This window comes from Gadus chalcogrammus, chromosome 23 (genome assembly GCF_026213295.1).
Source record: "Gadus chalcogrammus isolate NIFS_2021 chromosome 23, NIFS_Gcha_1.0, whole genome shotgun sequence".
NCBI classification, from domain to species: Eukaryota; Metazoa; Chordata; class Actinopteri; order Gadiformes; family Gadidae; genus Gadus; species Gadus chalcogrammus.
This window is the reverse complement of record NC_079434.1, coordinates 5,168,271-5,193,520: the sequence shown is the minus strand read 5'-3', so window position 1 is coordinate 5,193,520 and position 25,250 is coordinate 5,168,271. Positions and strand designations below refer to the sequence as shown.

Genomic DNA, 25,250 nt, shown 5'->3' with positions numbered 1-25,250 from the left:
AATGCACAACGCATGAACTGAATCATCAGCTCAGCCATCCCGTAATGACGGCTCTGCTGCCTGTAGAGCGGTCCTGTGTTACATTCTTTACCATCTGTTGAACCCCGGTGGTACAACCTGGGCCACCCGCCTCCCCTCCCCGGCTCCCCAGTAGCTCTCCGGCAGTGGGCCTGGCTGGCTGTGGTCTGACCTCCTCAACCCACCACCTCTTCCTCCCCCCCAGCAGCGGCGGCAGCAGCAGCAGCAGCAGGAAGCGCCCCAGAAAGAAGGCGTCTCTGGCCCGGGAGCGTGCCCGGGCCCAGGCCCTGGGCACCGGCATCGACCTGGAGTCCAGCGGAGAGTTCGCCAGCGTGGAGAAGATGCTCGCCACCACCGACACCAACAAGTTCAGCACCTACCTCCAGACGACCAGGGCCACCGGAGAGACCCCCGCCCGCAGAGGTGAGACCGACGGACGGACGGACGGGGCGGGAGGGAGACACGGGGTGGCACTGATGAGTGATCTGACCCCCCCCACATAGAGAACACAACTGTTGGCCCACCAAAGCCTTACATGGCCTCAATCCCACAGATCAATGTCAAAGAAACACACTCCAAATGACGTTACACAAGTGTGACTCCTTTCTTAAGAGAAGCAAACATACATACAAACCCTAGTGGGGCCAAATGCATTGGGTTGAACTGGCACCCCGTAACGTGAGAGCCAGACTCAGGTGTCCTGTCTGCTTGTCCCGTAGGAGAGGCTGAGGGTCAGGGAGGGGGGACAGGGGAGGACTGCGGGGCGGAGGACAGTAAGCCGGCGGTGATCGGCCCCCAGTCCAAAGGGAAGAAGAATGCCTACTCCAACTCAGTCCAGAAGATGACCTGTCCCTTCTGCCCACGCGTCTTCCCCTGGGCCAGCTCCCTGCAGCGACACATGCTCACACACACTGGTAGGAGCCCAGATACACACACACACACACACACACATACAAACATATATATGTGTTCACACACACACACAAACTCTCACACACACTGTTAGGAGCCCTGATACACGCATGCACGCACGCACGCACACACACAGAGGTAGGAGCCCTGACGCACACACACACACACACACACACACACACACACACACACACACACACACACACACACACACACACACACACACACACACACACACACACACACACACACACACACACACACCTCTTTCCTGTGTGTCTGTGTGTGTGTGCACACGTTCACACACACCCAATAGCCTCAAGTACCGACCCAATAGTCTTAGCGGGTGCTCCTCCTCACCTCTCCCCCTCCCCCCCCCCCAGGTCAGAAGCCCTTCCCCTGCCCGAAGTGCGACGCCTTCTTCTCCACCAAGTCCAACTGTGAGCGCCACCTGCTGCGCAAGCACGGTGTGGCCAACCGCTCGCTGCGGCGCAACGGCTCCCTGGGCCGCAAGGACGGAGACGACGGCTCCCACGACAGCGGAGGTGAGACCCCGGGGCCGCGCACGCACGCGCGCGCGCACGCACGCACACACTCACGCTCACAAACGCACACGCACACACCCTGGACCCTCACCTGGTGTCATCCCGAGGTGTTGGGAGGAGCTTAATTTGATTAATTAAGACATATCAAATGGGTAAAATAAAAACAAACACAATTATTGAATCCGTTCAAACTATTGAACAAATGACTGAAAGTGTGAGCAAATGAAATCAAAGGTTGGACAGACGTTCTTAAGTCTAAATTGGGTGCAAACACATTCTTCCTCCAGCAGTCTGCTAACTCTCCATCATCTTGTCTGCATTTTCGACGTAGATCCAACCGACATTCACACACACGTTTGCTGACTTCAAATATGTAGTCCACATCCAGTCCATAACAATCTACCCCTATGGTAGACATGGTTAGTCTGATGCTCAAGGTTCAAGGTTCAAATTACTTTATTGTCCCCCAATAGGGCAATTAGTTGTGCAGCAGATAGTATACAAATCACGCACAATATACAAAATGCTAGTCCTAGCAGAAGCGCAGCTCTCTGAATGAACTCTGAACTCTTATGTCCGGTCTCCACAGACAGCCAATCAGACACGGAGCAGACGACCCAAGAGGCCGTCGACCTCAGCAGCCCCCAGTCCGGCTCCGCCCCCTTCCCGGACCAGAGAGCTGGCTCTTTAGACCAGCCCAAACATCGGACATCCTCCAACACTAGCCCCGCCTCCAAGCCAGGCCAAGGTCAGTGGGACACTAACGCTGTCAATCAAAGGCTATTCATTTTATCTTGTCCTTCTGGATCGAATTGCTCGTATTCTTCGTATTTCAGTAAATGTTTGTTACGTGCGTCCTTATTTGGTTTTAATAGATATGTCGTCTGTTGATACGGTGATTAAACACTTGTTTTGTTCTGTTTCTAGGGTCTAGTTCAGCAGAGCAGCCTAGAAGCATGGATCACTCGGGCCAGCAGGAGGCGCCAAAGAACCGACAGCAGCCGCTACAGATCAACACTAACAACGTGGTTACCAAGGTCAGTCTTGTGTAAACAAAGCTGCATCGACAAGTCCAGAAGGGGTTCTTAAAATCAGTCCACTTTTTTTGGACGTTGTTTAATATCTCCTCTGCCGCCTCTCCATCCATCCCCTCTGCTCTCTTCGCTCTCCCAGATGGAAAACGAGGACGATGAGGATTGCCATAGCAACAAGAGCCTGGACCTGAACTTCGCCAGCAAGCTCATCGACTTCAAGTTCTCCCCGTCCTCGGCCTCCGGGTCCGGAGACGGGGAGGGGGCGCCGAGCTCCCGCCCTCCCAGCGCCCACACCAACACCCCCCCTTCCTCCACCTCCTCCTCCTCCACCCCCTCCTCCACCCCCTCCTCTGGCCCAGCGCCGGCCGGCCTCCGCGAGGAGCCGAGGGCGCCGGCCGCGGCCTCACCTGGCCCCGCCGCCGCCGCCAAACCGACAGAGTACAAGCACGTGTGCCGTGTGTGCAGCAAGAGCTTCCGCTACGCCACCACCCTGGCCCGCCACGAGAGGGCGCACCTGAGCGAGGAGAGTCCCGCCGCCAGCGCCGCCGGCGCCGGTGCCTCCGGGTCGGAGGTCACGCCGGGGAAAGAGCAGACCCCCGAGGCCGCCACCGAGACCCCCGAAGGGGAGGAGAAGAAAGCAGAGCAGGACGAGGAGGAGGAGGAGCAGGAGGACGAGGAGCAGGAAGAGAGGAGGAGGATGAGGAAGGAGGGGGGAGAGAGCGGGGAGTCGGACATGGAGGAGGAGGAGGACGAGGAGGAGGAGCGCAGTGACGAGGAGGGCGGCGCGGCGGAACCAAAGAGCAGCGAGGAGGGCGAGGAGCGCGCCGGGAGTCGCGTGGACAAGAGGAAGAAGATCTGCAGCGTGTGCGGCAAGCGCTTCTGGTCGCTGCAGGACCTGACCCGCCACATGCGCTCCCACACCGGTACGGGGTGCTCCCGCTTCCCTCTGGGAACGCTAGCCGCAGGGTCAACCGTTTTGTTGTTTTATACATCGGCTCGTTTTGACATTCACCCGTCGCACAAAATGTTTGATTCTTGTTGTTTGAATACGGTTGTAGGGTATTGTTTTCTTATTAATTTTATGAAAGATAGTAACCGAAAACAATTAATTTTTTTAATTATGGTTAATCAGGAAGCGCGTAAACATCATGACTGTGGGCGGCCCCCGTTCTGACGGTGTCTCTGTCTCCCCCTGCAGGCGAGCGGCCGTACCGCTGCCAGACGTGCGAGCGCACCTTCACCCTGAAGCACAGCCTGGTGCGCCACCAGCGCATCCACCTCAAGCCCCGGGGGGCCGACGGGCCCGAGGCCGCGGGGCCCCACGCCGGGGGCGCCGGCTCCGCGGGGGCCGACGACGCCAGCGAGTACGGGGACTCCGCCTTCACCCCCACCTCCACCTGCACGCCCTCGGAGAACGAGAGCGAGGGAGGCAGCGCCGCCGGGGTCGGAGGTCGAGGAGAAGTGGGCGGGGACGAGGAGGAGGAGGAGGAGGAGGAGGAAGTGGAGGAAGAGGAGCGGGAGGAGCAGAAGTTGTCTGAACCCGCTGGTGAGTTGAAACAAGAACCAGAAGTGGCCGTAGAGAAGAAGGACGTGATGGAGGAAGAGGAGGAGGAGGAGGGTGCACAATCTGAGCCGGAGGAGAATCCTTTGGAGGCCGCCGTCGCGTCCCCTGGAACAGAACCGGCCCCAGAGTCCAGCCAACCCAGCGGACCCCCCACCCCTCCAGCGGAGCCCCCCGCCACCCCAGACACCACAGGGGGCTCAGAACCTCCTCCTGCAGAACAGGCTCCGCCTCCCACGACCGCCGAGCCGGCACCTACCAGCCCAACCCCCGCCGCCGCCGCCGCCACCGAGGCGACCGCATGCGACACGCCGGGTCCCCCCGCCGTTGCCATGGCAGCCGCCGCCCCGCCCATGCCATTAGATACGCCCGCCCGGGAAGTAGCCTCGCCCTCAGCCCCCCCCACAGCCCCCCCCAACGCCACCACGACCTCGGAGCAGGAGATCCAGGCGCCGACAGAGCACGTGCTGCCCAGCGCAGACTCTCCCCTGGTGGGGGCGGAGTGAGGCTGCTCAGCCCCCCCGCACACACACACACACCCCCTGCTCCTCTACCTCTCAGCAACCGCCTGGTTCTCTGGAGGTCGGGACAAACCTAACTATCGTCACCAGAGTGCCATATCGACGCGACCACGAATTTAACGCGCCACCATCGATGACGACGATGATGATGATGATGATGCCTATGACAATGGTGATGTATCAGAGAGTTTGGACAGAGACTCAAACCTCTTATCCTTGAAGTGCCTTACTACTTGTTCCTCTTCTTTCACATGATTTACTTGTCAATCTTTATCTACAGTATATTGGGGAGTGGATCCAATTTTAAAGCTTTTTATGATTGCGCAAAACAATGTTTTTTTTTTCATTTTTATTATTGGTTTTGCCAATCGATAATTTCAGCAATAAAATAATACATTTATCCTTGATTTTTGTATGAGAATTCATGATCAAGTTTGCGAACGCAGGAAGATTGTGGCGATCAGCCCGTTCGGTGTGAGGCCGTGGGGCTCACCTGACTTCTACATCGACCAATCACAAACACTCTTAGTCCAGGGCTGGGCAACCCACATGCTGCAGACTAGGAGGTCTTTTCAAACTGGAATGTATGCAATATGGCGGACAGTCGGAGAGTCCAAACGGACGGACAGACATTTGGACTTCTCTCTTTCTGCGGACCTGCTTTTCTGAGTAATTCTTTTTTTTGTTGAAAAGACTGCCGTCGTGGTTCTCCGAAGCCGTTTTTGTTGAGTTTTTCCTGACGCAGGGTCAGTCAAGTGCATTGAGAAACAAACAAACCAAAACTTTATAATGTAACTGATGTCATCCCAGCGGGCCTCGCTCTGTGAAGGAACAGGGCTGCAGGTTGGATATTTAGTTTATTTTCTTCTTCCTCGATTCACTATTAATCTTAGTCGCCCGGAAGCGTATCACTCATTGACAGATTGATATGGGCAATATTTGCCCCTCCCCCTCCTTCCCCTATGCATTCTGGAGGTTGGTTTATGTTCATATTTTCTCATCTGTTTCAGTTGATTCCACATGTACATTAACTGTATTTTGTGTGCGTGTGTAAGGCATGTCTGAGTTTAATACTAAAGTATTTTTGTGTTTGGCTCTTAGTGGGCTTTGTTTTTTGATGAGGAAGTGTCTGTCAAGTTGGATGTTTTCTATTTTATAATGAACAAATCTTTTTTCTCTAATTTTCTATGATTGTTGTCTTGAGTGTGTGATCTGGTTAGGCCGTCTCATTACCATCAGCCCCCCCCCCCCCCCCCCCAGTAGTGTTTGTAGAGAGACATGACAACACTGTGGTTTTGCTTGCCCTCCAAGGTTACTCAGGGGGAAAGCACTAGAGTGGTTCTCCTAAAAACCTCTGTGTATGAATAGTTGACAATCTGCAAAAAAAACAAGTCTTCAAACAGGTCTTCCACATTTCTAACCTTCACCGGGCTGACAAAGCGGCAAACTGACGCTTGCTGAGTCCCACATCATTGTTTGATTCATTTTTCTATTCTAAACCTTCTGATCCACAAAATGATTTTCCATTGATCTGGCATCAACCTCAGGCTCATTATGCCCCTTAAGTTTGACAAGAAGGTCTACACTTCTGGTCTTTTCTTTGTCTCGTTGGCAACTGGACAATATGAATTGAAATGAGACCTGTGAACTGTGGTTTTTAAGCCTTAAACACGCCAGTGTCCTTAATCTCGGAGCGGTTCTGACCGTCTTGCTTCTGCGGTTGGTTTGAGAGCCGTTGATGTGCTAGAGGGACGTGGAGGCTTCCAGCGCACCACGTCCCGCTACGTCATCACTGAACGGACACACCGCTTCCACTGTGTCCGCTAACACGCGTTACAAGGGCTAAAGGACCTGCGCTGACTGCAGAGCTAGCTATGTGGACTTGATTCTCTTCATATAAACTCTTGTTTCATGTGAATGCAACTCCGTGGTGCATTCACAACCCCCAGACATTGACTGGGGATAACAGGATCGTAGCGCGACAGCTGTTTGGCAAACTGAGCAGCAATAACGACATGGGCCTGCTGGGCTTACTGCAAAAACTGGCAGTAATATTGCACAAAACGACTACTTCTATAACTAATATCAACGACCACAATACTCAACTTTTCTACTCGACTGGTAATAAGATGTATTGTTAACAATGAGTACGTTTGGGTTGGACTTCTGACGTACTTTGACTCTCTTAGAATGATTTCAATTAAATAAGCTGTCAAACGGACTGAGCCTGGTTCTCCTCCCCATGCCCGTTGGCGCCATCTAGTGGTGCGGCCAAGGTAGTACAGTATTCCATTACTCGGCATGTCCTCTGCAGCGGAGTCCAAAGCAGTTCTAAAGGCCTCAGAGTCTCTGCTCCTCTGAGTCTCTTCTTCGCTATCTCTGCCTGGCCCTTTCTGTCTCAATAACCTTTTAGTTCAGCTTTAAATCGTTTGTGTGTGTGTGTGTGTGTGTGTGTGTGTGTGTGTGTGTGTGTGTGTGTGTGTGGGGGGCTATGCACGGGCATGGAAATACTGGAGGTTCATTTCAATGCACATGGACAGTTTTTTTAATTGTATTTATTTAGAGCCCGGATGAATATGTCTGTGTGTGTGTGTGTGTGTGTTTTGAGAGAGAGAGAGAGAGCGAGAGAGAGAGGGAGAGAGTGAGGGGGGGAGGGGGGGCGGGCAGGGCAGGGGGGGAGGTTAAGGGCAGTCTCGACATTGACTTGAGAAGAAGCCATGTATTAAATATATAACAACAATGCTGTAGATTTGTTTTGCATACTGTTGGGTTTTTAGTTGTCTTTCTGTTTTTTTCCAATGTGTAGACTAACTGCCCTCTGAATTGTGTTTGAGGCGGCTGTTGGGAATAGAACTAGCAATAATGCATTATCTCTGAATCCAAAAAGCTTTATGTAGATCTCATGTATGTGAGTTGATAACAATCTGTCTGGTTCTGTTTTTTTTTTTTTTTTGTTTGGCTAAGAATTGATTTTCTGTTTTTGTTTTTCAATACAATAGGCTATATACATAAATATATATATATATATATATAAATATAAATATAAATGCATATTAAACTGTGAAGCTCCAATGTGTTCAGTTAAGGGTAGGGTAGGCTGTAGGTGATTCTTTATTCGTTTTTGCATGTCAAGCGAATTTGTTCATTCATGAATAATTGTTTCTTTGCTTTCTCCGTATATACAAATATATATGCATATATATGTATATACATGCATAAATGTGTATATATATATGCATATATGTGTATATATATGAATCTTGCTCTCAGGGTCTCTATGAAATCCATTATTCAGAAATGTTTTCCCCCCCTAGTTTCCCGAGTTGCCAGGTGCCCCCACCCCCTTTAAGTTGTGATTATTCTACTATTTTTGTTTCTTATTTTAATGATGATTCAGAACTGTCAATCACTACATCAAGCACTTGACTGTGAAGTGGGCGTGGTCAGAACAGGAAACGGAACAGCTAGAACGTTAACGGTTCGCCCAGTGAGCCGCCGATCGTATTTTTTATTTTACATCTGCCAGCACAAACGACTGATGGGTTAAAATATCGGGCTTGAGTTCCTGATGGTTGGTTTTGGACTTGGTTCGGTTGGCGTCATGGTCATCCCGGGACCGTCCTCGGGCCGACCTGCTGGGGTTGTGGTTTGGGGTCTGGTCCGACGGGCCGCCCAGGGGGTTTCAGGCTGTAGCTATACTGACATTGGCTGTGTCCTCCTGGCACTGATGTGCAAGGGATCGCAACTCTCCTCTTAAAGACACACACACACACACACACACACACACACACACACACACACACACACACACACACACACACACACACACACACACACACACACACACACACACACACACACACACACACACACACACACACACACAGAGGACCTCAGTCAGTTATGTATGAGCGTGCGCCACGTCTGGAACGCTGACCTTGTTCTGTATGCAACTCATTTAAGAAAAAGAGCAATAAAGATAACATTAAATGAAATGTGTGAATCAAACCAATGTGGTTGTTGCCCTTTATTAATGTGTTTAATATGACTAAGATTATTATTGTATGGTGGTAATCTTGCCCTTGGACTCTCTGCCCTTTCAAAGACAGCCAATCTGAAGCTGCTATAAGGAACCTGCATGAATGACAGGATAAGATCAGAGAGTCATGCCGAGAGATGGATATTATTGCAAAGATACTCGGCACTATAATAACATGCTCTTCAGTACTGCACTACCAATATCGGATCTTTATAGATAGTACCTATCAATTTCATAATTTTTGTGTATATTTGAGTATTGTGTTACATGAATGTCCAAATCTACTATACAAATCTACTGCCACCTCTCTTGAATCTGATTCTTGCTCTGTGGACTTTCCTGAAGTTTGCACCTCCTGTGCAGTCACTCGTGCAAGGAGTCGTACCCGAAGAGGGGAACAGGAACTAGAGTCTGAAAAACTCTGCTGATTTAATTTTGCCTCTGTTACCACCTACTTTTTCCCGTGAGGAGGTTGTGGCAGCGCAAAAGGAAGATGAGGACTTGGTTGGCCTTTTTGCTGTTTGGACAGGGGAAGAGCAGAGAAGTGCAGCAAATGGATATTTCGTGGTTGAAAACCTGTTGCGCAAATGGTCTCAGTTCAACGGTGAGGTTGGGGATCCAGTAATTCAAATTGTGATGCCGAAACCATTTTGTAATGTCATCCTTCAGACGGCACATGGTGACGTGGCAGGTCATTTTGGTGTTCGCAAGACACATTTGCGGTTGTTGCAGCATTTTTGTTGGCCTAAGATGAAGCGAGACATTGCTCAATTCATAAAAACTTTCATATTTGTCAACTGGCAGGGAAAAACCATCAGTCAATTAAGCCGGCACTTCTTTGTCCAATTCCATCGGTGGGGAAGCCTTTTGAGCACATTATTATTGACTGTGTGGGCCCCCTTCCTACTTCTAAGTCGGGTTGTGCTTACTTGTTGACTGTTATGTGCCAGTCGACTCGCTATCCGGCAGCCTATCCGCTGCGGAGCATTACAACAAGAGCTTTGGTACAGTCACTCACACAGTTCATTTCAATATTTGGCATACCTCGTGTGATTCAAAGTGACCGGGGAAGCAATTTCACATCAACGATGTTTCGAAACGTCCTTAAACAGCTAAAAGTTAAACAACAGTTAAGCAGTGCGTACCATCCCCTGAGTCAAGGTGCTTTGGCAAACTTCCACAGTACCTTGAAGTCCCTTTTGCGTGCCTACTGCATTCAGTTAACCAGAGACTGGGAAGAGGGTATTCCATGGCTGTTGCTAGCAGCACGTGAAGTGGTGCAAGACAGCATCGGTTTCAGCCCGAATGACTTGGTGTTTGGTCATCAAGTCCGTGGTCCCCTGTTTGACCGCCGTGCTGTTGAACGTACATTTAGTCCTGGTGATCAGGTCCTGGCTTTGTTGCCGGTACCTAAATCACCATTTTGTGCTAAGTTTGTCGGCCCCTACTCTGTTGCTCGTCGGGTGTCTGACTAGGACTACCTGTTAGATGCTCCTGACAGAAAGCGATCTAAACAATGTGCCACATTCATTTGTTAAAGCCTTACTATTCGCAAAACCCTAGCCCTGGTTCAGGAGGGGGGAGGTGTCTCCTGTTGTAATGGCTGTCATTGACACTGGGCCTTCTTATCAATAATTCTGCAATGTTGGGCAACTTAGACACCTTGATAGGCCATCTTCCATAAGTCAAGCTAATGAGCTAGAGGTTTTGATTTTGACTTTTTCTGTGCTTTTCTCAGACACGCTCACATGCACGGATCTCATCGAACACAATATAGATGTTGGTGATGCCTTGCCGATTCGCCAACGTTTTTATCTTGTAGGGCCTGATAAATGTAAGGTGGTAGATGATGAGGTGCAGTATCTGTTGGAAAATGGCTTGGCTGAACCCTCCCACTCTGGCTGGGCATCATCTTGTTTGCTTGTGGCTAAGCCAGACAAAACCTTCCGTTTCTTCACAGATTACCGCAGGTTAAACAAGGTAACTAAGCCAGAATAGTTCCCGCTGCCGAAAATGGACGATTGTATAGATCAGTATAGATAGTGGGTGCCGCGTGTTATGTTAGCAAATTCGATCTCTTAAAAGGCTACTACCAAGTTAGGCTCACTCCTCGGGCTCAGGAAGTGTCGGCGTTCATCACCCCCTCTGGCCTGTACTGTACTCGTACCAGGTCATGAGTTTTGGATTGCGGAATGCGCCCGCGACGTTCCAGAGATTGATGAATTCGGTGATTGCAGGTCTAGAGGGTGTGCGTTTTACCTGGATGATGCTGTGGTGGCAAGCAACACCTGGTCAGAACATCTCGGCCGTATACGAGCACTCTTCGATACGGCCGAGATGAAATTTCGGCCGTAATTTCATCTCGATACGGCCGAGGGTGAAATTTGTTTGGGCTGTAGAAGGCCAACAGGCCTTCTACAGTCAAGGACTAGAGTCAAGGACTTCAAGTCAAGGACTTCAAAAAACATATCATTGGCACTGAGGAACACTCCGGTACCTCTCTCTGAGCCTCACACCACTTTGCAAATATCTTCCACTTGTTAGCATAAAGTGCCCTGGTGGAGGGAGCTCTTGAGTCTATGATGGTTTGAACTACCTCCTGGTCACATTCCATTAAAGGTGGATCAGGCCCCTCAAGGGCCAAACCCATAGCTGCAGGCACTCTGGTCTGGGGTGCCAGATGTGTCCCCCCAGCTGTGAGGGCAGGTCCCGCCTCTTCGGCAGGCACCATGGATCTCCATCCAGCAGCCTGTACATTACTGGAAACCAAGGTCTCCCTGGCCAGTTTGGGGCAACCAGCAGGAGTCTGTGGTTCCCCTTCTGAGCTCTGTGTAGAGTTAACCCTATCAGTGGAAATGGCGGGAAGGCATAAAGGAGTTGGTGGCCATGGATGTGCCAAGGCATCCTGTCCCATCGGACTCGCGTCTGACAGAGAGAACCAGAGAGGGCAATGTGTTGTGGACTCTGAAGCATACAGGTCCACCTCTGCTGTGCCATATTTGCTCCATATTGCCTCTACTACCTCTGGGTGGAGTCGCCACTCCCCCAACGGAGGATTCTGGTGTGAAAGAAAGTCTGGCACCGTGTTCTGTGGCCCTGGAAGGTACATAGCCCTGAGGCTGGAAAAGTAAGGGAGAGCCCATAGAAGAAGTTGCTGTGCAACCTGTAATGACTGAGCCAACCTTGTGCCCCCTTGGTGGTTCACATTGTAGACAGCTGACCTTTTATCGCATCGTACCAGAACATGTCTGCCCCTCAAATATGGCAGGAATTTGCGGAGTGCTAAATGAATAGCACGGAGCTCGAGCACATTAAGTGCTGCATCCTGTGCTGCGCACTCCAGAGCCCTCTCACCGCCCTGTGCTGCCACACTTCCCCCCAGCCAGAGAGCGAAGCATCGGTCACCACCACCTCGCTGCGTGAGGGGATCAAACCCAGTGTTACACCTTTGGCAAGATGTGCCCTGCGTCTCCAGGGTTGTAATGCCAGGAGGCATTCACTGGACACCCTGACCTTCCTGGATCCGTGCAACCTCGGATCTAAGTGGCGGCCATTGGTCCAAACTTGGAACGGCCGCAAATGGAGGAGGCCCAGTGGCACTATTGACGTTACTGACATCAACATTCCCAACAGCCTGAGAAAAAGGCTGTACCTTACCATCCTGTCCTCCTGAAAATGCAGGAGGATCTGGAGTATGGTCTCTACCCGCCGCAGAGATGGGAAGGCAAGCATTTGGACGGAGTCCAGGTTTATGCCAAGGAACAGTACCTGATGGCTGGGTATTAGACAACTTTTGCCATAGTTGACTGTAGACCCAACCTTTCCACAGGGCCTAGGAGGGCTGTGGTGTCCTGCTCTGCCCGTTCCCGGGTTGGAGAGCAAATAAGCCAATCATCCATATAAGGGAGGATTTGCATTCCGGTGGCTTGCACTGGTGCGAGCGCTGCCCGCATGCACCTTGTGAAGATCCGTGGGGCTAGTGATAACCCAAATGGGAGGACCCTGTACTGGTAGGCCCGCCCTTCGAATGCGAAGCGCAGGTATGCCCTGTGACGTGGTGCTATCGGGACTTGAAAATATGCATCCTTTAAATCTATTGATATGAACCAGCTTTGCCATGCGACAGCCTGGAGCACTTCCGCTGTCTTTAGCATGTGAAAGGGCAATACGGGGGGACCCCGACCCCAACCCCCGACCCCTCTGTGCCTGGGGTGCAGGCCTTGTGGGAGCCCGACGGGGTTGATAGGGTCGCTCAGGAACTGGTGAGGGAGCGGGGCAGCCCTGGGTGGGGAGCGTACTCTTACCACTGGTTCTCTTCGAGGCGGGGGAAGCTCACCTTCAACCTGAGGTCCTTCCACCTCGGCTAGTCTTGCCACTTTCAGCCCAGGTGGCATGAAACTGCAATTCATACACTGATCATCGGACAGCCCCTTCCAGATGGACCACACCAAGGCATGCGGGGCATTCATCGTGTCCATCTAGGGCTAGCAGTGGCCGATCGGGGGGCCTATCATGAGCTGCAGTAAAAAAAAAAAATATATATATATATATATATTTTTATATTTTACACTGGCCCATGATAGGCCCCCAGATCGGCGAAGGCCCAAGACAATGTGATTTTTTGTTTGGGGCTTACAAAGATCAGGTGGCCTATCATCAGCCAAGAAAAAAGAGGGCCAGTGGCCCCTTTACACCACAGCCACACTAGCAAAATGTCGGAAACAAGTTACACATCTTCATTGTAAGATCAGCTCTCAGGGGGCCCAGCCCCAGGGCCCAATGGCAGGTTAAGGCAGGCCTGCCTGTATGTCTTCTCTTTCAAACTGGCCCTGAAAAACACTTCACTCCAGAACATGGCTTGTAGGGATTTTCACCTAAAAAAACCAGGAGGCATTCACTGGACACCCTGACCTTCCTGGATCCGTGCAACCTCGGATCTAAGTGGCGGCCATTGGTCCAAACTTGGAACGGCCGCAAATGGAGGAGGCCCAGTGGCACTATTGACGTTACTGACATCAACATTCCCAACAGCCTGAGAAAAAGGCTGTACCTTACCATCCTGTCCTCCTGAAAATGCAGGAGGATCTGGAGTATGGTCTCTACCCGCCGCAGAGATGGGAAGGCAAGCATTTGGACGGAGTCCAGGTTTATGCCAAGGAACAGTACCTGATGGCTGGGTATTAGACAACTTTTGCCATAGTTGACTGTAGACCCAACCTTTCCACATGGCCTAGGAGGGCTGTGGTGTCCTGCTCTGCCCGTTCCCGGGTTGGAGAGCAAATAAGCCAATCATCCATATAAGGGAGGATTTGCAATATATACATATATATATATTTTTATATTTTATACTGGCCCATGATAGGCCCCCAGATCGGCGAAGGCCCAAGACAATGTGATTTTTTGTTTGGGGCTTACAAAGATCAGGAGGCCTATCATCAGCAAAGAAAAAAGAGGGCCAGTGGCCCCTTTACACCACAGCCACACTCGCAAAATGTCGGAAATAAGTTACACATCTTCATTGTAAGATCCCCTCTCAGGGGGCCCAGCCCCAGGGCCCAATGGCAGGTTAAGGCAGGCCTGCCTGTATGTCTTCTCTTTCAAACTGGCCCTGAAAAACACTTCACTCCAGAACATGGCTTGTAGGGATTTTCACCTATTTGATATGGAAGCTTTTATTTGCTTTATTATGCGAAACCCACAGAAGATTCACGTTGCGTGTGTCGCAAACCACAATAATTGTTCACTTGTGTTTTGCAATCAAGATCTAAAAATCATAAAAAAATAAATAATTATATCCACATTCACTTTCAGTGAATGACATGCAAACTAATCTATACGCAAGTCCTTTATGTCATGGCGGGTCATTAGGATCTTCACTGTCTTGCCACTTTTGAATTCGACATTGAACATATCCCAGTATTCACCTGAAACACACTCCTTGTCGTCATTTTCAATCCTGTTGCTCGTGGGGCAGTAGTACTTGGTGATAAACCATCAATGTTTATTGGGATAGTGTCATCAATGACAAACATGTCATTATTGAGTAGTATGTATTTTATTTGGACTACCTCGTCAATGGGTAAGGCATTAACATAAAACTGTGATGGAGCCATCTCTGACCTGTGATCCTGTGAGTCCTGTGATTGATCTTCATTGTTGAAGGTTGAGATGCAACAAAGCATGGACTGTGATGGGATAGACTGTTGGTTTGTTATGGAGTTTGAGGCGCTACTTTCTGCTTCACCTATCTCATCGCTGACTGACAGCTTATAATCAACAAACGTTGGCATGACAAACAGCTCATCAAGGATAGGGAGCTTGTCTGGGTTGCAGATAGTCAGTTAAGTCTTTTTGTGTGCATCGTTAAGTAGAAAGATAGAGTCTGAGAGCTCAAACTTTGTTTAGCTCATTAATTGGCTTACCTCCTCCTTTATCCAACCTTACTTGTTTGAATCACTTCTCTACCATGTCAAAGTCTGTCCATTGGACTTTGATTTTGTTTTGTTTTTGGACTTTGTTCTCATTGGCCACCCCTGTTGCCAAGCATTGACCTTCCCTGAACAGAAATGGATGGCGTTGTTGACCTCAAGGAGGAAAACACCCTGCCTCTTAAGGTAAGGTGTTAATCATTTTTGCATATGGAACCATTGGTGTAGGCGCGTAGACGCGTTACACGCGTTAAAGCGGCGCGTTAGTGGCGTTAGACACGGCATACGCACGTAATGATGCACGCCAACACACCAACGCGCAAAGTTAAAAAAATTGAACTTTTGACGCGCCTACGTGTGACGCTTAGCCGCGATAGCCAACCAGCGTGGAGCTTGACCCGACGTCACTGGCAGAGAGTAGTGACGCTTGCACAGAAGCATATGGCGGACATCTTTCTTTATTCTGGGGGGAAATAGTAACATAGTTACGCCATTAAAAGCGTTTATTTAAACATTTTTAGGCGAGAAATGTGCATTTTACTTTCATAATGTTCGCTCTGTGAATGTGAAGGATGTTTGGTTTGATAGTTATGACGAAGAGGGAACGCTCCATTTACTTGCATGGACAGCGTCTCTGGTTGCTAAGCAACCTCAACGGCTTGACGGACTATATCTCTGCTGATCAACACTACGAATGCTGGAAACACACCAGACACACCATGTGAAGTTATTAAACCCGATTATTGTTATTTATATCCGAGATTATTTAATCTAACCCGATCTAAACTCTATCATGCACCAAAACACGGCGGCGTTTGGGTTTCCTACCTCGGACTCCTAAATCCAGCGCAGCCACAGGCGCGTTAGGCGCGTTGAACCATTTTTGTTACACACAATGATCAAGCGTCAAGTTAGGCGGGTTATGCGCGTTTTTTAATCCGAGTAACGCGTGCAGTGTGGCCTTATCTTAAGTCAGTCAATATTAAGGCAAGGCAACTTTATTTATGTAGCACTTTTCATACACAAGGCAGACTCAAAGTGCTTCACATATAAAGATTGTCATACAATAAAATAAAATAATAGCTAAGTAAAAGAAAACATATGCAAAGAAATGGGTAAAATAAAAAGTTAAAAAGGCATTTTATTATTAAAATAGAAAATAAAGGCAAATTTAAAAAAGCTTTTTAGAAAGTGCAATGTATTTAAGATTCAGCAGAAAAGCTAAAGCAAACATAAAAGTCTTCAGTCTTGTTTTAAAGGTGCTCAGAGTTGGGGTAAGTCTTAAATCCTCTGGGAGTTATTCCAGCTATTTGTTGCATGGTAACTAAATCCAGTTTTCCCATGTTTCGTGTTTACTCTGGGGATAATTAACAGATTGGTCTCAGAGTATCTTAGTGGTCTAAAAGGCTTATGCAGTGGAAGCATATCAGTTAAATATTTTGGGCCTAACCTTCTTTCTTGCCTCCGTTGGGGTTGGATTTCAGCAGAAGGCTACAACTGAAATTCTGTCCACAAGGAGGAGGCGTGAGGGGAATCAAAAAGGTGTCAATCTACAACAGAACATATGGGATTGTTAGAATAATATAAAACTAATCTCTTCCCACAAAATAAAGTACAACAATCACACCAGTCAAAGGAATATTCAAAAAAAAACATTTGAATTGGGTCATCCTTGACCTTTACATGTATAGATTGAGAGAAGCATCTCAGACTAAGTTTAAGTCTAAGTTCTCTGACAGTGTATGCCTGTCAAAGTCCAGTTTTTTTTTTTTTAAGTTTTGCTCCAGGTGAACTGTCCTTCTGAACTCCTCTGTGAGCTGAGATAAAAGCTGATAAAAAGCATTTGTCACATGTTGTGCTGCAACAATCATGATTTACCCATTTATTAGGTATACCTAGTGTGAGAAGGTGAAATCCTCCCCCTTCTCACTGTCTCGCATTAGAGTAATTATTAGTATTATTATTATTATTATAGTGTGTGTGTGTGTGTGTGTGTGTGTGTGTGTGTGTGTGTGTGTGTGTGTGTGTGTGTGTGTGTGTGTGTGTGTGTGTGTGTGTGTGTGTATATATATATTAGATTGGGCTGGTGTGAAGTTAGTCTTCCCGGTAGGGCGTCCCGGGTTGCTTATGTCATAACCCTCTTGACGGGCCGTGCATGAGTGGGGAACTGCGGTTTGGGACTCCAACTCCCCAGTCTGTCTCAGCTATCAGGCATTCGTAGGTGAGATGAAGAAGGTCATTGATCGCTCGGTGCATGGGAGAGAGGCCGCCCGAGGTCTGCTTCTGACTCTGCAATAGACTTCCGCACCCTCGCCACCACCAGTGGCTGGAATCCAGATGCCCAGTATGATGCCTTCCTCTATGGACTCTCTGAGGCCATCAAGGATGAGATCGCCACCCGTGAACTACCTTCCACCTTTGATGACCTCGTTGAGCTTGCCATCCAAGTGGACAAACGCCTGAAGCAGCGCGCCGGGGAGCGAGAGTTCCGCCCTCCTCCAAGGTCACCCTCCTCGGAAGTCCCTCTCCCGTCCCTGCCAGTGCCAGCTTACCCCAGCGTACATGCAAGTGGACCGTACCCATCTGTCCCCAGCCGAGAGACAGAGAAGAAGGGACACCAATTCTTGCATGTATTGTGGTAAACCGGGCCATTACTCCGCCCAATACAGGTCACTATGAGTATTTAGTCATGCCATTTGGTCTCACCAACTGCCCAGCTGTGTTCCAGGGTCTGATAAATGATGTCCTGAGGGATATGCTTAACAAGTTTGTTTTTGTTTACCTTTTTTTTGTTTACCTTTTTTGAACCCTGCCTGTTTCGGACTAAGTCTTCTGCCTATCTGTTTTGGATCTGCCTGCCTGCCTGTTTACGAACCCTGCCCGTACCTGGAATCTGATTTGCCCGCTGGACTGTTTGGGAATAAATCCTTTTTGATCTGCAATTGATTCCCGTTCTGAGTCGTGACAGATTGGGTTCCAATATAAATAATCATTTAACTAAGAGTAGACTAATGGACCTTTGAAACCTGACCCCTCACATTTGAAGACCTTATCTCAGAGAAAAATATCAACAAAGCATAAGAGTTCTGTTGGTTCACTCTTATAGAAAAAAGTACAAAGAATGACATTAAGTAAAAGGTGTGCTTTGGCACGAGTCTAGCCTGAGAGTTTATATTCAGCTGGCTCCACTGGGGCTTTGATAATGATAATAATGATACATTTCTATGGCACTTTTCTTGCACGCAAAGCGCTTTGGAGTTGTCTATCTAAGATAGAGATAGTGGCAATCAGGTTAAATAGCTTACTGTGGCGTTATTAGTGCTCATGCATGCTGCTGTAGAAAGGTACATTTACCTGACAGCAGACCTAATAAGCACCTCATCCAGGACAAACCCCTCAGGTCTGAGTGGAATGTGGGAATGTGGATGAGCTACAACGAACTTGCTGCTGGGCTTGCAATGCTTTGCAACTTTTTTTCTTCATAATCTGCTTCCAGCAGGCCATTTATCATTCCAACACAGGGTTTCTTCTGGTATCATTATGAACAGGTTTGAACTTATCCTTGAGGAAATTGGGGGATTTGGATTCTTCCAGAAACGATTGACGGTGTTACTGCTTATTTTGAACATTTCAATTGGTGTGGAGACCTTTCTTTCAGTTTTTACTGGACAGAACTTCCCTTACCACTGCAAAACCGACTGGATAATTGCCATTAGCCCTAACTTAACATATGAAAAGCAACTCAACCTTACCATCCCCACTAGAGAAGATGGGGAGTATGACAGCTGCAAGATGTTCACACCTGTGGATTTGGATTTGGAAACGATTGAAGCATACGGGATTAATAGTACCACAAACTGCATTGAAGGATGGGTTTACAAAAGGCCTGAAAGCACTTCCAGTTATATGACAGAGGTAAGCGACTGAAACTCAAAATTTGCCGTTTAGCCAGAAATGTCGTTTAAATAACAAAAATTGGTCATCAAATGATAATATATAACATTAAGGTAATTATTCATCGTTGTTTATTAAAAGCTACACTATCTAAGATTCAACCACAAGGAGCCTTACCTATAATTACTATGGAGTTTCGAAGAGTGATACAATCCAAGTCTAAATCATTGTCATTATTTTCGCAATGTTAACGGAAGTTTTTGGTACTTTATGAGTTGTTTCATAGTTTGTTGATGTTGCTATGTGCTATTTTTTAGATACAATCTTCTTTGATATACCATATAACTTTGTAAGGCAGCTTGATTCACAAGATTACAAGCCCACAAGAATCACTCTTGCCTGGGTTCAATTTATCCGTTTGTGTCCAAACCAACATTGGTTTGGAGCAATCAGCATCCTATAAAGAACTTAGTGATCAACCTAATGTATGATGGACAGTAATAGACAGATGGTTCATCAAATGCCTAGTTTGAATACAATAAAAGTTAAACGTTGAGACAGTAGTTTATAGTTGGAGGAGGGAAGTGAAGTGCTTCAATCTACCTTCAATTTGTCTCCCCTGTGCGCCAATGCTGTGAGGTATGGTATAACTAAGGGGTGGGTGTCCGTGTCCTACTCAATATGCTGGCCACCCCATGAAGAGTTCAAACTAAAATGATTCTGCAGGCACAGCCGGAGCGGATTCATGTTGTTGTTTGTTGTTTATGAATATAATTGCACTCTTCTATCTTCCCTTTGCTCAGTTTAATCTAGTTTGTGACGACAGCGGTTTAAATGAGGCAACCCAGTCCATTTACATTGTGGGACTTCTGCTTGGAGGGCTGGTATTTGGAGCAATGGCTGACAGGTATTATGACTGTTTGTGGGTCTTGCTTCTCACATCATGAAAAAAAAAAATGCATACGCTATGCATATATTTCCAAATGTTTGATTTGAATAAACATGTTCAATTAAATATGCAATGTAAAAGTATCAATTGGAATAGCATAATTTCACAATCATATTTTGAGTGAATGAATCCATTGTTCTTCTGATTTTTGCAGGTTTGGCCGCCGGTATGTTGCCCTGCTCAGTTTGTTTCTCCAGCTCTTGTTTGGTGTTGCCTCGGCTTTCTCACCACACATCTATGTTTACATTGCGCTTCGATTTGTCGTTGGTGCCGCAGTTTCTGGCGTTTGGATTAATTCATATGTCATAGGTAAGTAGACGACCTGTCCTTATTTTCTTTTAATCAGGTCAATTCAGTTAACTGTCATCGGAAAGATATTGTATTAATTATGTATTATTACTTACTTAATAATGATTAATAAATGAATCATTGATGATCTAATTATTTTAGAATGGATTGTTATCTAGCGGAAGATGCCAATCATTTTTAGCCTTTAGCATTTATATTCCAGGGAAAGATCTTTCAGTGAAATGACTTGTATTTTTGTTGTGTTATTACTTTAAAGGGGTGGAGTGGACCTGTACCTCAAAACGGGGTTTTGTCAGTATCTCTTCACTTACCTTTTTTTCTGTTGGACTGATGATGATGTCAGGCGTTGCCTATTTTGTCCGTGATTGGAGGAATCTACACCTGGTGTTCTCAAGCCCTCTGATCCTGTTACTTCTAGCCGGATACTGGTCTGTGAACCCTTCTTCTGACTATCTTAAGTATATCACAGTTAATCATGTTTATCATGTCACATTGACATTTCGCGCTACATCAAGTGATAGGCCAATTCCTTTTGACTTGAATCATTTAACTCAACGGAAGGCAGTCTCATTAAAGTAAAGGATCTTTATGAGACCTTTGAAGATTTAGCTTTTAGTTTAATTTAATTATTAAAAATGCACCATGAGATTTCTAAAGCTTATGAATCTGCAATTTTCTGCGACCCCAAGTGTGGGTCCAGTCCCAAAATGTTTGGAAGAAATTCTCTACTTCAGTGATTTTGTCAGTTTGTTATTAATTTGTTATGTTTGATCTGTATGACCTTCCAGGCTCATGCCTGAATCAGCCCGCTGGCTTTTGACCCAGGGCAGGGTGAAGGAGGCGCAAAAGGAGGTCCTGAGGGCAGCCAGGGTGAACGGAAGAACCATCTCTGAGGCCATGCTCAGCCAGGTGAGCGACCTATGCCCCACTTTTACCTCCTTCAATAGGAATCACATCCAAATCAAAAGGGTATTCTTGGCAGACTCAAAAAAATAACCTTGATATTTCCTTGTTTAGTTGGAGGATGACTTGGAGACTAAGAACGTGTCAAAAAGCACAGGCATGTTGGACATTTTCAGGGAGCCATATTTAAGAAAACGTGTTCTCGTCATGAGTTTTATGTGGTGAGTATGACTCAGATTCATATGTATAAGAATAGATTTTGAAACAATGAAAAGAGATTTTGAAAATCACTCATTATGACAAGAAAGATTTGTGCTATAGCAAAATGTACATGCATATGATAAATATTTCCGTCAACATAACTTTTACCTTGTGACTTTACTTCTGTTTCTATAGGTTTGGAGTGAATATGGTGTACTATGGATTCAGCCTAAATGTTGGCAGTTTTGGCGTGGATATCTACCTCACTCAGTTCATCTTTGGCCTTGTAGACATTCCTGCATGCATCGGCAGTGCTGTACTCATTGAGCATTTTGGGAGGAGAAAATGTCAAGCCGTGTCTATGTTTTTTACTGGCAGTGCTTGCATTTTGATGCTGGCGATTCCAAATGGTAGCTACTGGCCAAACCTTCTGCAGCCTATCATCAGCTGAATGCATATTTTTATAGCATATGTAATGATTCATTTTGACCCCCAGACTTTATTGCGGCTACGACAGTCGTCGCTTCACTTGGGAAGTTTGGATCCAATGCTGCCTATTCCGTCATCTATGTTTACACTGCAGAAATATACCCGACTACTGTAAGGTAAGTCACAACAAACATACATTCAAAAGTGTAAAGTGTATTGCAGATAGATATAGATATAGAGAGGAAATACAAATGTATGTGTGCTGGCTATTGTAGATCAACTTCTTGGTTGTAAAACAAGCTTATTGTGGATTACTGTGCATTGTCTAGTGGCCTTTTAAAAGTGTTTACTTGTAATTAAAACTAAATGTCTAACTCAGTATAGTTTATGAGTGTTACAAAATAAATATCCTTTATCATTTCCATCCATGTTTTTCCTTGTTCTCTATTGTTCCTGGCAGGCAGAGTGGGCTTGGTATAAATTCCATGTGTGGTCGTATCGGGGCCATCCTAGCTCCTCTCATCAGACTACTACAGGTCTACCACCCTGCCATCCCTATGGTGTTGTATGGCACCATTCCCTTAATAGGCGGGTTGCTCTGCTTTCTGCTGCCCGAGACCCTCAATGTGGAACTCCAGGACCACACAGAACAGAGGTTAGTACATACGGTGGTTTCACAACAGCATGCGGTTCTGAACCACAATGTCTGCAGCAGTCTACTTGTAGGTATAAGCCTTATGCAGAAAGACTAAAAACCAAAATAATAAGTAGAGTGTGAGTTGAAAAATACCACCTTTGTTAAACAAAAAAACTACAATAGATACTACATTATTCAAGTTTTCATTTCTGTTATATTTAGAAAACAACCGGATGGGAGTTCTGATACTGAATTCCCTGCAAGCAAGTTAAATCAACGGAAATAAATGATTCATAACAAAAATCGTAATCCTTTTCATTGTTCAGCCACAGAAAATCTAAAATAATAAATTATCTTGCCACTTTGCCATTCATTCCTTGAAGTCACAGAATAGTCAATGATTTTATTGAATATGCACGCATACACACACCAATGTACACACTGAAGTAAAATCATTGATATGTTTCTGCAATCCATTTTGTTGTCGGGGTAACGATCATGTAAGCCTTTTTTTAATTGAAAAATAAATGTCTTGTATACCACTGCCTTAAAATAACATACAATTTGTTTTCTTGAATTGACGCGCCACAGATTAGATCATTATTACCTTGTCACTACTTTTAAATCATCTGTTACTCCTCAGATTCATCGACAATAGTCTTCAGAAGCCAGAGTGGCGAAGTCACGCCCCTTCCGGTAGAGCCCATGGGACCTATGAGACCGAAAAATATGTATGGGGTTTCAATGGAGAGGAAGAAAATTATCTTCTGGTCCCAGTCTTTATATGCCCCGGATTACATATGTTGTTTGTGGATTTAAATGATAATTTTTCGATGTCAAGAGTTTGACCGTTTATTGTGCAATTGTTCAGTTCAGCTGTAGAGAAAACACAACGTGAAAGACTAAATCTCGTAGGCCTATGTGCCGTCACGCTCCCTGCGACTGGCATGGACAAGACCGACAATCTCCCCATCGGCATAAATGAAACTATCCACATGCCCCAATTTATAATGCTTTTCACCTCTTTTGATGATTTTATCCTCCCCTTGGAAAATACCTAACTTTATCAAACTTCTTCACGAAAATGTTTAGTTTTCTTTGCATGAAATATTATCATTTAAATCCACAAACAACATTATGTATAATCCGGGGCATATAAAGACTGGTGCCAGATAATAATTACTTTCTCTCCATTGAAACCCATTCATATTTTTCGATAGGTCCCATGGGCTCTACCGGAAGGGCCGTGACTTCGCCACTCTATTGGGTCTTGGGTTGCGTGACCGAAGCCCTCGTCGTAATTTCCTTTTCTTTTAAACAGCTGCTGTTAGTGACATATGCAGTAGTAGCTGCCATGCAGAGGCGTGTAACTTTGGGTGCTACAATAGGACACAGGTTGTCAGTAACCTGTAGTTTAATATCTTCATTATCCGGTTGAACTGAACTGTCCACACTGAGATAAACTGACTTCTTATTCAAGAATCATTAGCCATGATACATTTGAGTAATTCTTTCTCCCTGGTTGGGACGCCCGTCTCCTGCAGCAGGCTGCATAGGCCCTTCTCGGCCAAACCCCAGAGTCAGCCCTAACCCTGGGCGAGTGGTCGGGGAACACCTCCACCAGCTACTGCTGGAGAGGGGCGTTGGCCCTTTGTGGTCCCCAGCAGTTCATCGGACCACGGCCTCCGCCGCCTGAAGTCTGGCCCGTCGACGGCACACGTTGGTATCACGTTGCCGCGATACCAGCACGTTGCCGGCTGGTATCGCGGCAACGTGCTGTATATATTTGTGAATGGGATTCTGTATGTGTGTTTATATTTGCAGTAGATAATAAGTCTTAAAAAGATCCAATAATAACCAAAAACCAAAGATCTTCATTTTCTTTGAGTCATTTCTTACAGAAATATAGAGTGGCGTTATTTGGCACACTCAAAATTGGCCACCTTCTCACACAATTCACATTGCACCTAACAAAAAAAAAAACACCAAAACACCAGTGCACCAACAATCTACAATGAGATAAATTGTATGGTAATATGCAAACACATTTTTGTGTAAATTAATAAAAACATATTTAATTTTAGACTTTACTATTTCAATCATGCTATCATTTTGCAGCAAAGGAGCACATCACATAGAACCTACTCTGCATTCCCTAGAAACAATGGTTTGCATTTTTTTTTAAACTGTGGCAACGTTAAACATTCTGTGAGATTAAATAAATCATTGTACAGTACAAATGTATAATTTGTGAATAAAAAAGAAAATACATTTCACAAAAGTATTCACACACAAAGGCCCCGTCCACACAGAGCCGATTTATTGGTGAAACCGCATAAGTCTTGTGCGTTTTGGCCGACCGTCCAGACGGAGCCGGTGGATCCGGTGCCCGAATCCATGTCCCAGGGTGGTTTCAAATATATCCGGACCTATGCGGTTTCATGTTAGGATTTGTGTGGACGCCTGAAACGCAAACGATGACGTCATTGCCCCCCCATCAGCTGGGCGACGTCAGTTGCGTTGAATTTTTTTTATTTATATTTTCATTTGTATTCTTTTTGTAGCTTTAAATACAGCCCCTCGATAAATGTAATTAGTAACTGTACATTAAAAAGTATTTCTGCTCAATTTAAAAGGTTGAATCTCCTCGTGACTGAATGTTTGTATACACCGCGCAGGCTGTATGCGCGCAGGCTTGATGCGCTCCACTTTTTTTCTGTTGCGAACCAGCGCCTTGAATATTTACTGCAGCGTTTCTATAGCTTGATGCGGTTTCGCAATGAATCCGTCTTTACGGAGATATTCCTGAACCGCATAAAATGAAACCGGATCGTTGTCGCCCGTTTCGGCTCCGTGTGGACGGGGCCAAA

The 25,250-nt window shown here is 46.6% G+C and overlaps 2 protein-coding genes across 5 annotated transcripts in view; both read left to right on the top strand.

The window, feature by feature from the left end:
* rreb1a (ras responsive element binding protein 1a) overlaps nt 1-7,227 on the top strand; it is a 48,886-nt gene extending 41,659 nt beyond the window's left edge. For 2 of the 4 annotated variants that reach the window (XM_056583900.1, XM_056583902.1), the window contains 7 exons: nt 224-441; nt 738-932; nt 1,314-1,475; nt 2,065-2,223; nt 2,403-2,512; nt 2,649-3,432; nt 3,708-7,227. In XM_056583900.1, coding sequence (XP_056439875.1) covers nt 224-441; nt 738-932; nt 1,314-1,475; nt 2,065-2,223; nt 2,403-2,512; nt 2,649-3,432; nt 3,708-4,576 — 2,497 coding nt within the window. In that variant the 3' untranslated portion in view covers nt 4,577-7,227. The remainder of the gene's footprint in view (nt 1-223; nt 442-737; nt 933-1,313; nt 1,476-2,064; nt 2,224-2,402; nt 2,513-2,648; nt 3,433-3,707) is intronic. The other 2 variants (XM_056583901.1, XM_056583903.1) reach the window with 2 other exon arrangements.
* Nucleotides 7,228-13,703: 6,476 nt separating this feature from the next.
* On the top strand, nt 13,704-23,970 carry LOC130377609 (solute carrier family 22 member 13-like). The gene is made up of 13 exons (XM_056584760.1): nt 13,704-13,807; nt 17,382-17,626; nt 18,717-18,973; nt 19,756-19,859; nt 20,056-20,210; nt 20,467-20,638; nt 20,999-21,119; nt 21,158-21,179; nt 21,271-21,334; nt 21,510-21,724; nt 21,811-21,919; nt 22,204-22,398; nt 23,925-23,970. The coding sequence occupies exons 1-13, from the start codon at nt 13,704-13,706 to the stop codon at nt 23,968-23,970; spliced, it is 1,809 nt and encodes a 602-aa protein (XP_056440735.1).
* Nucleotides 23,971-25,250: the final 1,280 nt, after the last annotated feature.